Source organism: Mastigoproctus giganteus, chromosome 6 (assembly GCF_048544385.1).
Source record: "Mastigoproctus giganteus isolate SK-2022 chromosome 6, ASM4854438v1, whole genome shotgun sequence".
NCBI lineage: Eukaryota > Metazoa > Arthropoda > Arachnida > Uropygi > Thelyphonidae > Mastigoproctus > Mastigoproctus giganteus.
This window is the reverse complement of record NC_143580.1, coordinates 42,835,907-42,850,722: the sequence shown is the minus strand read 5'-3', so window position 1 is coordinate 42,850,722 and position 14,816 is coordinate 42,835,907. Positions and strand designations below refer to the sequence as shown.

Here is a 14,816-nt window from a genome sequence, read left to right as displayed (position 1 = left end):
AACCCTCCTCCCTTCCTGTCCTGTTTATCCTTTCTGTACACATTGTACTCCCCAAATTCCAGTTCTGCACTGCTTATGTCTGTATGACACCATGTTTCTGATATTCCAACAATATGTCTTTGTTGTCTTGTCAAGCACTTCAAACTAATCAAATTTATTAACTATACTCCAAGCATTAGTGTACACACAAGTATACACGCACTTGTTTCTACTCTTAGTTACCCTAACACAGTCCCTGTATTTACTTGTTCCATTATGACTCCCAGCAGTCCTGGAAATCCCCATCGCCTTGCTTTCCAGGCTGCTGCTCAATTGCATTTCAATAGAAGCAATGCAAGAATCACTTTCACCTCTGCCAGCGGTTACTGTTAATCTATTAGTCTGTGTATTCTCCCAAGCTAGCAGTTTTCCGACCCACGTAACTCTGCTTCGATAGCATCAGCAAATATTCTTGCACCCTTTCTAGTTAAGTGTATCCCATCCCTGTAGAAGTAGTCTTTTCTGTTAACAAGCACAGACCAGGCTGAAAAAAATTCTACCCCTTGAGCCTTGCACAATCTCTCCAGGACCGAATTGATCGACAAGGCTCTCATCATATACTCCCTCCTATCGTGTCTGGGCAGAATTGCAGACACTTTCAAATTCAACCCTAACTGATGGCTTTTTTTCTACATTGACCTGTACTTGTTAAAGGTTATAAGATTTTCAGTTTTGAATAAGTTTTGAAGTTCAAATGCTGTTGATATGTCAAAAAGGTTTTCTTTTTCTGTCATTGCCACAAAAGACTCGTCAAATGGATTACGAATCTAGTTCAGTTTTTTTGATATTTGTGGAAAATACTCTCTAAAAGTGACTTGCAGGAAGTTGGTATGTGCTTTAATATTTTTCTTAACAACTTTGTTCAAAGTCAGTTCATTTTCAGTTAAAAAATTGTGTAAAGTGCAAAAACTCTCGGTACTGTTATCAGTAAAGTCGTCCCAAATTTTTAATTTTTTTATCATGCTTTCCACATATATATAATAGAGCCATAAATATAATTTTAACTTGATCCAATTTAACACATTAAAAGTGTAGTTTTAAGAAACACCTGCAAAGCAAAAATGTATCAGTTGAAATTAATTTCAGTCCTTGCAATTGCATTTGATTAAAAATAAGTAGAAAATACTTAATGTTAATTTCATAAATACAAGAAGTAAAGCATATTGACACAAACATACTGAGAATTATATTCATTTTAGTCAGTTTAACAGATAAAATGGCAATTAATAATATAAAATTGTGACTTTATTCTGGACAAGAATAACTATTAGTAATCTCCAGATAACTTGCAGACCTTTTGAGAGAAAGGCTTCTCTGTTGCCAAGAAGTGGCAGCACATTTGCCAGTTAACTATACAATAATTACCACTGTCCAAATTATAGTCAAATTAGAACTAGATAATATGATGTTCACATTGTATTTTATTTGTTAACTTGGTCATGTATGTATGTGAGCTTTTACGGTATATAAAGTATTATACATATGATTATAAAATATTGTCATATTTTTCACAAGTTATTTTATATATGACTAATCCTGGCCTCAGTCCCTGATGATGGTTGCTCTACAGAAATATTTGGTACAGTTACAATTTCACCTCTTTCAAACGATTCCCTTTTTGGCTCTGACGTAGAAGAAATGCTGCCCCCATGTTCAGGAATTTGTGTTTCAGCACCTTATGATCGGTACTGTGGTAGAATTATTCAGGGTTCTGTGTGCACAGAAAAGGAGGATAAAAAAAAAAAAAGAAGAAAAAAAAAAAGTAAACTGCAGCCATTATCAACCCACTGCAGGATGGAAGCCTCCTCAACAATTCATGTTGAGGGAAATGGACCATAATCTGCCACGCTGGTCCAGTGCAGGTTGGCAGATCGATCGTATTTAGCAGTCAGGGGCTTGAACCCTGGTCTACTCAAGGAGCATATGCTACTGCACTCCCACTCCTGACCACTCGGCTACGGAAGGGTAAATGTTGCTCAAAAGATACTTCTGATGATGTGTCCCCCCCTTAACATCCCAACAGACGCTCGTCTCTGACCTTCATTTTTTCACAACCAAAATGTCAGTCACAGTGTCGCCGGTTCCTCCCTGTCCAGGAAGTTGAGTGGCCACCTTGTTCACTTTCCTCTGTGATGAAGTAACCCCAGATTTTTATTGTATCATTGTATTTGCACCTTGTAATGATAAATCGCATTTCAATTCCGCAAAATTGAAATGCAATTTATGTAATTCAATTTATGACAATTGTAGAATAGATGTACGGAAATTTGCCTTTTGCCAGTGGGTGGTTGATTGCTGGAACAAATTTCCATCTGTCGTAGAAGTTGACAGCTTAAATAAATTCAAGTAGAACTAGATAAATATTTGGAGTGAATGGGTGGATGAAATGGGAAGTTTTTTTTTTTTTTTTTTTTTTTTTTTTTGGCTGATGCTGTATAAGCTTGCTTTCTTACATCATATGCCTCAACTAATACTAATACTGACAGGCTGTGTATTTTGTCTGTCCACTGTGTGTGTTCACAAGATTATTTGCAGGAAAAATATGCTATGTAAAAACTCAGAAAAATTCAATATGCTTCGGGAAAGAAGTTAAATATCTTTTACATAATCGTTTTTCTTTGTGACAGAATAATGCAAATGGAAAAACATACAAGGAATATTTATAGTAAATATAAATATTGCTACAGTTGTGGACGAAAAAACTGCATCGCCTTAAAAAAAGTAATATTTGTAGTGAAACATATAAGATATTGTTTGATTGCAGTAATTTTGTTTGTTGCAAAGCAAAGGTACTGAGTCAAATAACACTTCTATTGTATCAGACAGTAATTTCAAGGTACTGCATCAGCTGTTTCTATACAAACGGCATTGGAAGGGTATACACAATCATTAGTATCCTGTTTTGCGGAGATGTAAGCATGGCTCCATATGGTCAGCTGACACCAAGAAAAAAAAGTATAGCTGTTACTCTGTCCCAGGAAGGGCTTTCAGTGCATGCTATCACTGATAAAATAGGCTGCCAACTGTATCCTGGTTGCTGAAATTAAAGCATGAAACCAGTGATGTGAAGAGAAGACCTGGATCAGGCCATAAGAGAATGACTACGCCTTCCCAAGATCGATATTCGAAATAGCTGTGCCTTTGTAATTGCAATGCCAGTTCTCCTGATCTAAAACTGGACTTTGAGATGGCCTCTGGTGTTGAAACAAGTGCACGAACTATCCAAAGACGGCTTTTGGAATGTGGTCTGCATGCTTATCGGCCCAAGAAGAAGCCTTTGTTGACCCAACTATTGAGGAAGAACCAGCTTGTTTGGGCTAAAATGCATGTTTCATGGACAAAAGAGCAATGGGATACTGTCATCTTTTCTGATGAATCGAAATTGAACCTGCATGGCTCAGATAGGAAGTTATATATCAGAAGATGAAAATCGGAGGAATAACATTCTGACTGCATAACACCGACTGTAAAGTTCCCCGCAGTTTCTGAATGCAGAAACTTACACTGCTATCTCGGAGGAGTGCCTGAAACCCATTATTAGGGATCACCACACAAATGTCCAAAACTGCATTTTTTAACAGGAGTCCACACCTTGCTACACAGCAAAATTGGTAAGTTTTATGCTATTTAGATTTAATGATGAGTTTGTTTTCTTGTCTCACAAGGCTTAAAACATACTTACACCAATGTTTTTCTCCATCAAAGTGCAGTCATACCTCTAAAATGCTGGTATTACACTGGTTGGACTGGCCTGGCAACAGTCCACATTTGAACCCTATTGAAAATTGGGCAACCGTATATTCAGAAGTTGATTAACTCTATGCCAGATCATTGCAAGCCTGTAATTGCAGCTCGAGGAACAACAACAAAATATTGAGGACTTATTTTGCTGATTTACAATACATAATACTATTACGATAAGTTATCATTTCAGTTTGTACACGTAAATGCAATAAAATGTAGGTTTGGTTGTCATGATTGTCATTTACATGATTTCTCATATTTCCATTAATTAAGCATTTTACCCTTTGGGAAGATATTTATGGCAATTAGTTATATCAGCTGGAGTCTTTTTATTGGATTTCATTCACAGACATATATATCCCATCTAACAAATGCATTTCGAACATTTCTGCAATCCACAATGCAGCGCAAAACATTATTTGCAAAATTCAAAAGTGATGCAGTTTTTTTGTCTGCCACTGTATTTTAAATGGAAGAAATTTAACAAAAAAAAAAAAAAAAAAAAAAAAAAACACCCACTTTCTGTTTGTATCTGCAAATTGAAAATGCTAAAATTTTAAATTTCTATAGAAGCTACAACTACACTGTCAAAATAAATAACATTTATTACTGGTAGCTAATAAAAACTGAAAATCATAAAATCTTTTTTACCATCTAAAAGGCGAAATTTTATACCAGAAACTTTGTGCCCAGTTAACATTCCTTTCTCACAGATTGAACGGAATCCCTGGGGGAAGAAAAATGGGCAGTAATAAGTCATCTCCAATTTATAACAGTGTAAATTTATTATTTTAAAATTTATTATTTTAAGAATCATCATCAGATGCTGTTAATGTCTATCTAAATGTAAGACAAAGTCCCACCTCCAATTTCAGTACCAAAACTTCAGGGAAAATTGGTATTCTTACAACTGTTAACTCACAAATATTACAGAAAATTTCTATAACATGTGTTGGAATGGAAATAAGAAAATGATCAACTGAAAATGGTAATAACACAAGTGGTTTTAATATTTCTCAATGAATTTCTTTCCCTCCCCTGCTGGTTAATGCAATACTTTGCTTTGTAATATTAAAATACACAGTACATAGTGTTAGGGTCAGGTGCCGCCTGTGATTTCTCACATCTGCGCCATATGTACGCTGTGAAGAAATACAGAACTACTGTAAATGCCAGAAAAGTGTTGTTTGTTGTATATGACATATTGCATTAGGTCCTGTTGAGTGTCCTGGCATTTGGCCGCAGGGCCCCTGGTGGGACCTCACGTTGCCTGCACACACCGCTAGGAGGTAGCCAGGCTGCCCTTTATTCTCTGGCTGGTCTCCGCCAGGGTTGCCTGAGCATCCTGGACAAAGACCAAGTTTAAAAAAAAAAAAAAAAAAAAAAGAGAGAGAAAGAGAAGGTTGTTGTTTGGTTTTTTTTTTAGGAGCATTAGCAACTAAGGCCATATTGCTCCGGGATATGCGGTGGTCAATCCCTGACCTTTCCACATCCTCTGTATTTGGTGGTGACGGGCTCGAACCCCGGTCTAATCAAGAAGCGTGTGCTACGCACTGCTGCTCCTTCCCACCTGGCTACGGAGGCGCCAGAAGAAAGAGAAGGCCTGGGGAACAAGAGGAAGGGGGGTCTGAACGTGGGTCTCAAGCTAAAGTGGACAGATAGAGAAGGCAGTCCACCCGAGTAAGGAGAAATAGGGGATGGGTAGAGGGATCAAAAGTCACCGGGGCAGGTGCCACTGTGCGAGTGCCAAAGGCCAAGCACTCTCTGGGAGTCAGCTTTTCAAGGAGTGCCAACCATGATGATGCCAGCATAGTATTTTAATCTTCAGTCTTACTCTTTTATCAGTTGGGAAAATGCTATCCGACCCCAGTTAGTGTTTGCCCTTGAGGGTCGTTGTTCTGAGCAGCTCTAATTTCAGCAAACTTTGCCCATTTGATGGTAAAGACAGCTTGTGCGTAACTCGTTAAGGCTTCGTATGTTGTTTCATTCTGAAGCAGGCATGTTTCATGGTTACGAGGGTTCTCCTGGATTTCAGTAAAAAATTTGAGCCTACAATCATTGTAAGCAGGGCACTCATACATGAGATGACCCCATGACTCCTCTTCGCCACAGTGGCAGAATGGATTGCTTTCAATTTCTGTTGAAAGGGCCCATGTCCTGTGATCAGGAATGTAACTTGCAGACCAGGTGAAAACCAGGAAGGAGACTTTGGAAAAGTCATGTCAATGACTTTTCCAAAGTCTCCTTCCTGGAAAACCACGGCCAAAGGTAATTTCTCCTTTGGCCGTGGTTTTCCATGAATGCTGCCAAAGTTCTTGAAGGTGTTTGAAGATACGTTTTCTTTCTTGTTTTAAGCTGCATTGGTAAGCTGCAGTTGAAGATTTAACAACTGTGTCAGAATTTCCTTCTTTAATCGATGGTAAAGTCCCCTTTTAATTACCTCAAGATAGAGTGGCAAGCATCCAGTAATAACCTGTAGGGCAGGGGTGCTGACAGTGCGACATGCCCTGCAGATAGAAAACAGCATGAATCTTTGTATTCAGTCAAGTTTATGCTTATTCTTTTCCAGGATGGCCTTTGTACACCAAACTGAGGCTCCATAACACACAATTGGGAGAAACGCCGCTTTATAGATGAGAGACAAAGCTTTATGCTTCAAACCCCAGTCCGCTCTGCTGACTCTTCTTATCATGGCCATATACTTTCAGATTTTTGTGGATAAGTACTTCAGATGAGAGTGAAAGGTAAGACCGGTGTCAATGTAGATTCCCAGGTATTTGACTTCTGTGTAGAGACGTATAGGGATGTTATTTAACTTCATTGTTGGAGGCCTGCGTATTTGTAGCTTTCCCTTGAGGAGAATCGATTTTGTTTTCTCACCAGAAATTGAGAGGTTGTGGAGTGCTGCCCAGTTCTGGAGCTTTTCCAGAGCTGTATTTGCTTTTGCTTCCAGTGCCGCTCTTGTGTCACCTTGAACCACCAGAACAAGATCATCAGCGAAGGCTAAGGGTCTGGCTCCACCCAGGTCAAAATACAGTAAACCCCTGCTATTCGCGGTCACTGATTTAATATAAAATGAAACCTAAAAAAAAAAAAAATGTCAATTTTAAAGTGCCGTGAACATTTTCGGCCATAAAAAAACATGGGTGTGGCTAAAATTATCTTTCCCGGTAAATCGAAAGCGTGGATGTTTATATGCTTATAAATTGAATAAATTTATCAATTTATAAATTGATATGCTTACAAAAGTGATAAATCTACTTTTTGCAGTGTAAAACAGACTTTTTCAAGTGTGTTAATGGAAGAAAGTGACTTTATTGTGGACAAGTTCTTTCTAACCCGTACAAAAATATGGCTACGAATAACAAGGGAAATGTGAAAAGAAGGTGAGGACATTAGCGAATAAAATTGAGTTATTAGATAAAATTTCTAATGGTGAAAATGTCTCCTCAGTGGCAAAACATAATAAAATCAATGAGTCGACGGTACGATCAATCAAGAAATCGGAAGAAAAAATCCACCGTAGTGTCCATGAAAACGCGCTAATTGCTTCAAAAATTTGCTCAGTAACTTGGGATGTCAAATTAGAAAAAATGGAAAAAGCTTTAAATCTGTGGATAGAAGACCGACTCAAAATAAAATTCCGTGAAGTTCACTCATCATTCGTGAAAAGGCAAAACTCCTTTATCAACACTTTAGTGAAACTGGTGATAGCACTGGCGGGATAAGTTTTTTAGCTAGCAAAGGTGCTGATTTGAAATTTCTAATAAATATTACTTTTTTATTTTATAATCTAGCTGTTGATTTTCAATTGTGTATGCTGATTTTACCATATCATATATTCAGAAGCTTATACCACTGCCGATTGTGAATATTACCGAATGCATTTTTATTATTATTTTTTAATTTCTTTGGCAGATAGTGGCTGTTACTAGAACTACAAAATATTTTAAAGCTGAAGAATCAGATATGGGATTTAGTCAAATTTCAGAATATATATGTATTTTGAGGATTTGTTCACCTTTCGCAGAATAGTGCTATTGATTTTGAGGCCAGTGCTACTTTTGGTATTCTTCCTTCAACAATCATTAGTATAGAACTGTATTTTATCACTGTCCAATTTAAGGGTTATTTTCAGCTTCGATTTTTCTACCATAATGGTTCTACGAAATATTCTTTAATTACTGGTTAACTTATTTATTTTTTACATGATTTAATCATGACAACAAAGAAAATTCTCAAAAATACTGCAGTTAATCAGAACCTTTTCTTAACAGAAATCATTAAAAAACGACCCGTATAATGTCACACTCCCAAGAAACACATGACATTAATAATAAACAAACATCTTTCCCTAGGCCACAAACTTACATTTGTTCTGCTTTGCCTAAACAGTGTTTTTGGGTAACAACACAAAAAATGTCTCTCTCTTGCATGCACTCCATTATGATGAATTTCAGAATACATGAAAACATGAATGGCTTTTAATCTGAAACAATTTTCTACACAATTTTCCCCATTAAATTATGTGCGTATGAAATAGGAAACCTATGAGAGAAGTTATGAAAATGGCATTATAACTTGAGTCAGAATTGAAGATCAGTGTGGAAGCAGAAGACTATTTTTTTATGAAAAAAACAGGACTGGATTTTGAGAGGATTCAAATAAGTCTTTGTCTCTCCTCCTGAAGAATTATTTGAACACTGGCATTTAAGGAACTGGTGGATATTTGAAAACTGTAGTTGCTTGAGTACAGCAACACTCACTGAACTGGCCAGTGGAATATAACATAATATCATTAGCATGAGGAAAGGAGTGGGCAAAAGAACATAACTCAGGAGATTCCAGCATTAGTTGAGAAGAATAAACCATTACATTTGGTCAGAAAGAAAACTTGGCACCCAATTTAAAAATTGGAAAGAAGGCCATGTCAAAGCTTGTTTAGAAGTCAAAAGCCTTAGAAGTGTTGCTAGCAACTGTGTGAGTTTCCACACGAATTTTCCCACAGATGCATAGCATAAAGCCAAGGTATCACCAGTGGATAAACACTGATAGAATCAAGAATAGTAATTATTAATCACGATGGAAGGTTTCAAGACAGTGTAACAGTTGGCAACTGATGGACTTCTCCATTACTTTGGAAAGAATTGCAGTAACTTCAATGGACAATAACTATAAGGGAGAAAATTTCCATGCATACAAAAAATATCAGTAGAATAAGACAGTGTAATATGGCAAATAAAACAGAAGTTAAATCTGGAATGTAGGTTTTAAGAATAAGTACAGAAATGCTATCAGGACCTAGAAAAATCTTGGAATTCTTCTGTCTTTCTCTCAGAAATCCAAGGAGGCACTGAATGAAATTTATCTGGTGTAGCTGGAGAAAATTTACCAAGCCAACAAATGCAAGAGTTAAAGGAAAGTAAGACTAATAAGTCAGCTTCATTTTCAGATTGGTATGCAATAGAACCATCCGTATGTAACAGAGATGGAAGTATGGATCTTATCAAAGCTACTGGCTTTGGTAAGTGACTATAGAAGACTCAACTAGTTCCTCCTTTCTGTTTTTTTTTTTTTTTTTTTAATGAAGACCCCAAACATAAGTATTGGAACCTATAGTACTCTAGTACCATGCATGGGCAAAATGTTGAGAAAACAGAGTAACAAAGAAGACATTTGTGATATAATTGGATTTCTGTGCATTTGGATAAGAAATAAGTTTTCTACTCTCAGCCTTTTCAAAATGAAGTTTGAGTTTAACAATAATTTGTTTACAATTGTTGCAAGCATGTTTGTTCCACTGGTTTGACTATACATAATGCATTGATAAGAATAAATAAGGGTAAAAGTTTTTGGTGGTGATGGAGGGAAGGGATGTTGTAGGAACTAATAAAATTTTATAAGTGGAAATTTTTAAATCAGGTAAACAATAATAATATTTAAGATATTACTCTAAAAATTACATGAATACACATGTTTACAATTTAACACTATTGTTTATTTATTTTAAAATAATGAAATATATGGTAGGCCAGAAACTTTTTAAATATCCCTTGTATCAAGTTTAAGCATACTAACAAAAAATCACACCATTAAATCTTTATTAAAATTAAAATGGTTAAAGCATTAAAGAATTTATAGTTACTACAAAATGAACTATTGCAATATAAAACATTATTCTACTGTATTTAAAAATTTGTACATAGAAAGTCTAAGAAACAAACAATTATCGTATTTTAAAATTACTGAAAAAGGTGCAGTTTCTTATATCAAGGAGGAGATTAATCTATTCATTTTTTTTTTTCCTACTAACCTTCTCAATTGCCGGTACAAATGGTTTTGGTACATTAGTACCTATTGTCTCATCACTGAATACAAGTTTGGTGTTCTCCCAAGGAGGCAAGGGCTAAAATGGTAAAAATAAATATTAACATCAAAAGAAATGGAAATGTAAGTGTTTTACAATACACATACATTATAGCCACTATATTGCTTTCTTCTTTAGTAAGGTAGAAAACTAAATATAAAGGTAAACTGCAGCCATTATCAATCCACTGCAGGATGGAAGCCTCCTCAACGATTCATGTTCAATGAAATGGACCATAATCTGCCAGGCTGGGCCAGTGCGGGTTTTGGCAGATCAACCATATTTAGCAATCTGGTGCTTGAATCCTGGTCTACTCAAAGAGAATGTGCTACTGCATTGCTGCTCCTGACCACTGCACTTGGCTACGGAGGTCTTAAAACTAAATATAGTATACTGTTGTTGTTGTTGTTTATGGGGTTTTAAGTGCAATGGCTACTTAGGCCATATTGCACTTAGAAAAGTGGTTCATACTGCCTGTTTGTTTCATGTAGAAGCAATTAGAAACGGCTATACATTCCTATTTGTTTTAGGAAGGAGAAGAATTCTGCGATGTTTGATTTTTCGCCTATGATATGGCTAAGTGACAATGGTACCTCTAAGCTTGCTAGAGAACTGAATGACATTAGTCGAGCATTATGATACAGAGTACATTCTAGAAGTATGTGTTTCACTGTAAGTGGTGTATGACAATGATTACACTCAGGAGGGTCATTCCCTGAGAGGAGGAACAAATGAGTTAAATGAGTATGACCGATTCTGGCTCTGGTTAGGATTACTTCTTCTTGTCTGTTAGTAATGAGGCTAGAAGCCCATAATTTTGGTACAGGTTTAATTTGAAAAAGTTTATTATGAATTTGTGCTTGCCATTGTAGAGTCCATCGATCTTTACATATGCTTCGGATCTTCATTTTATAATCAGTAAACGGTATTAAGAAATTTGTTGGGGCTGCTCTAGATGGATGTTTGGCAGCATCATCCGCAATTTCATTTCCTGGTATTCCAGTATGACCAGGTATCCAGCAGAAAATAACCTTTTGTTGGCACTCTCTCAGACGTATCAACTCTGTTCTAATGAGCTTTAATAGAGGGTGAGTAGACGGGGAGTTGTTTTGCAAGGCTGATAAGGAACTCTGCGAGTCTGTGTAAATTAAGCTCTTTTGAATTGACATATGGAAAATACTTTCTATAGCAAGCTTTATGGCATATAATTCAGTTGTGTAACTACTGCACTCTGTTGGGAGAGATAGAGAAATGGTAGTATCAGGGAGTACTACTGCTGCGCCTGATCCACTCTCAGACTTCGATCCATCTGTATAAATTTTAGCGAAGTCAGGATAACGTTGAGTATGCGCTATGTGTAGCTGTTGGATATTAATATCTGATAGAGAGTGTTTACCCCACTGGTAGAAATAACTGTCACAAGATGGTGTGATGACAGACCATGGAGGATCAGGATCTATAGGATCTCGTAAAATTTTATTGAAGTGTACATCCAAATCTTCTGCTAGCTGTTTTAGCCTAATACCAGCAGGCCGAACTGTCTGTGGTTTGTTTCTGTATAAGGTCATAAACTGTGGATTGTAGAGTATTGGCCAATTAGGATGGGTCATCTGGCTTTGGATCTTGGTTGCATAATTCAGCAGCAGCATCTTTCTCCTGATATTTAGGGGAGGCTCATGAGCTTCAACATACAAACTTTGCACTGGAGATGTTCTGAACGCACCTAGTGCTGTTCTGAGAGCTGAATGTTGAATAGGATTGAGGCAAGATAAAGCGCTCTCCCTAGCAGAATCGAAGACAGGGGCACCGTAGTCCAGTCGAGATCTGATAATGGATCTATATAAATGTAGCAGGCTTTGGCGATCTGCTCCCCATGTTGTGGCTGATAAGACTCTGAGAATGTTCAGTTTTTTTTGACAAGTAGTCCGGAGATGTTCAATGTGCTTTTGGAAATTTAACTTATTGTCAAAGAACAATCCTAGTAGGTGAGTACAGTTAGCTATGGGAAGAGGATGGTTATTCAATTGCAGCTCAGGTTCAGGATGCATATTGCGTCTAGAGCAGAAGTGTATGGCAGTAGATTTCTGGCTGGATAGTCTATAACCATTTTGTGTCATCCATGTCAGGATGCGATTCATTGATATTTGAAGTTGGCGTTCGATGTAATGCATGTTTTGGGAATGACAGGAAATCGAGAGATCATCTGCGAAAAGGTATGAATCCACTGTTTTCGGAATGAGTTCAATTATATGGTTTATTCTCATTGCAAACAAGGTAGCGCTGAGAACAGATCCCTGTGGAATTCCTTCTTCTTGGATAAAGATTTTAGAGAGGGTTCCCCGATAACAAACTTGAAAGGATCTCCGTTGAAGAAAATTTTGGATAAAATATGGTAAATTACCTCTCAGGCCAAGAGAATGTAGATCCTTTAAGATTCCAAAACACCACGTAGTGTCAAAGGCTTTCTCAACGTCAAGACAGACCATGACGAGATGTTCCTTTTTGATGAAAGCATTTCTGATATTTGACTCGGCTTTGATCATAAGATCCAAGGCGGATCGGTTTTTACCGGAATCCAAATTGTTCATTATTTATCAAGTTTTGAGACTCGAGGAACCAGGTGAGACGGCCATGTATCATTTTCTCAAGAGTTTTGCTGAGACAGCTGGTGAGGGATATCGGTCTGTAATTTTGAGGAACCGAATGATCTTTACCGGGTTTTGCAATCGGTATTTCATAAGAATGACTCCAGGAGCTGGGGAGGGTATGTTCGGAAAATATTCGATTATAAAATATGAGCAGCGAAGAGAGTGATCTTTGATCCAGATTTCGGAGCATTACATAATATAACCCATCAGGGCCAGCAGCACTGTTTCTTGAGTTGGTAAGAGCTTGCTGTAGCTCGAACATGGTAAATGGCTGATTATACGATAAAGCAGAATTGTCAGCGTAATTCAGTTTGGATCTCTCTGCAACGGTTTTACATTTTTGGAATGATTTATCATAAGCATTACAAGAAGACAACAGAGAAAATACAATTCCCAGTGCATTTGATATATCTGTGGGATTAGAGAGTTCTTGTCCATTCCAGTTTAGTAGCGGGGTGGATAGAGGTGGAAATTTATTGTTTAAACATTTTATTTTTCTCCAGATTAATCTGATATCGGTATTTTTATTAACTGATGAGGCGAATTTAATCCAAGTTTCTTTTTTTGCTTTGCGTCTGATGTAGCGAGCTTTAGCTCTGAGCCGTTTATAGTTAATAAGATTGGGGGTGGTAGGATTTTTGCGGAAAAGATTCCATGCTTTGTTTTTCTCTTTTTTTGCATTATTGCAATCTTCATTCCACCAGTAATTTATTTTTCGTCTATTACTTGCTTGATATTGAGGAACTGCGACGGATGCAGCTGCCAGCATTTGATTTGTGATATGCTCAGTAACGCTATTGATGGAACCGGACTGAATGATATCGTTGTCAAATGAGATGTGCGATCTGTATTTTTCCCAATCAGCCTTTGAAAATTTCCATTTAACTGGACTTTCTGTTGGGTAGGAACAGGATGTTTGAATTTTGCAGATTAATGGATAATGGTCACTACTATAAGGATCATTCAGAGGTATCCAATCTATACTTGGAAAGAGGATTGGGGAACATATGGAAAGATCTATAGCAGATGTTGAGCCAGTAGGGAGATGCACATATGTAGGAGACCCAGTATTCAGTAATGTTAAATTCTGCCTATCAATCAACGTTTCGATCAGCTTACCCCGTCTGTCTGAGGTGGGGGTACCCCATAATGGGTGATGTGCATTAAAGTCTCCTAGTAAACAAAACGGTGATGGTAACTGCATAACAAGATCTTCAAGTTCCTGAATAGTATATTGATGATTGGGCGGAAGATAAATGGAAGCCAATGTCAAAGTAATACCACTAACAACACGCGTGGCAACAGCTTCTAAGGATGTTCGTAAGGGAATACGTCTGGCGGGGATGCTGGAATCCACGAGTATCGCTACTCCGCCATGAGCGTTATTAGACACAGTCCTGTCTTGCCTGAATACAGTGTAATTTTTGATTGAGACTGAGACCAGTGATGTCAAATTAGTTTCTTGTAAGCACATTGCAAGAGGTTTATAGTGATGAATTAATTCGTGTATATCATCTAAGTTACTGCGAAGACCTCTACAGTTCCATTGTATAATATGTTCCATTATTTGGTTTTGTAAGAGGAAGCGGAATCTGTCTGCTTTTTATGCGTAGGTTGTTTGTGACGGTCAGATTTAGATTTTTCTTTTCTAGGAAAAGAAGGGCGTCCTGAATCATTTTTATCCTCCATGTCTCCATCTGCATATAATTCAAGAAAATCTTCTTGGTTGGGCATATCATCTGTATCCATGCTTGTTGGTTGTTTCACCTCCACACTATCTGATTTATGTACTTTTTCTGCCACTGTATTGTGGGTTAGGTTTTGAGTTGGAATTGTGAGTGGCGTATTATTACTTTGGTCCACTAACTGTGATTCAGATGTAGGCTGAGTTGATAGTACAGATCGAGCCCAGTCGGCGATCGATTTATCTGGAGAGACTGACACTTCTGTTTGACATGCTACTGATTTGTAACTATGGGCAGCCGAAGCATAAGTAGTTTTTGGAATACTTGATTTTA

General features: G+C 37.3%; 1 protein-coding gene across 1 annotated transcript in view; it reads right to left on the bottom strand.

The window, feature by feature from the left end:
• Positions 1-14,816, bottom strand: part of mEFG1 (mitochondrial translation elongation factor G 1) — a 154,524-nt gene that overhangs the window by 33,705 nt on the left and 106,003 nt on the right. Inside the window, exons 14-15 of the mRNA XM_090375087.1 lie at positions 10,097-10,189; positions 4,435-4,510 (exon numbers count right to left, since the gene is read on the bottom strand). Coding sequence (XP_090231213.1) covers positions 4,435-4,510; positions 10,097-10,189 — 169 coding nt within the window. The remainder of the gene's footprint in view (positions 1-4,434; positions 4,511-10,096; positions 10,190-14,816) is intronic.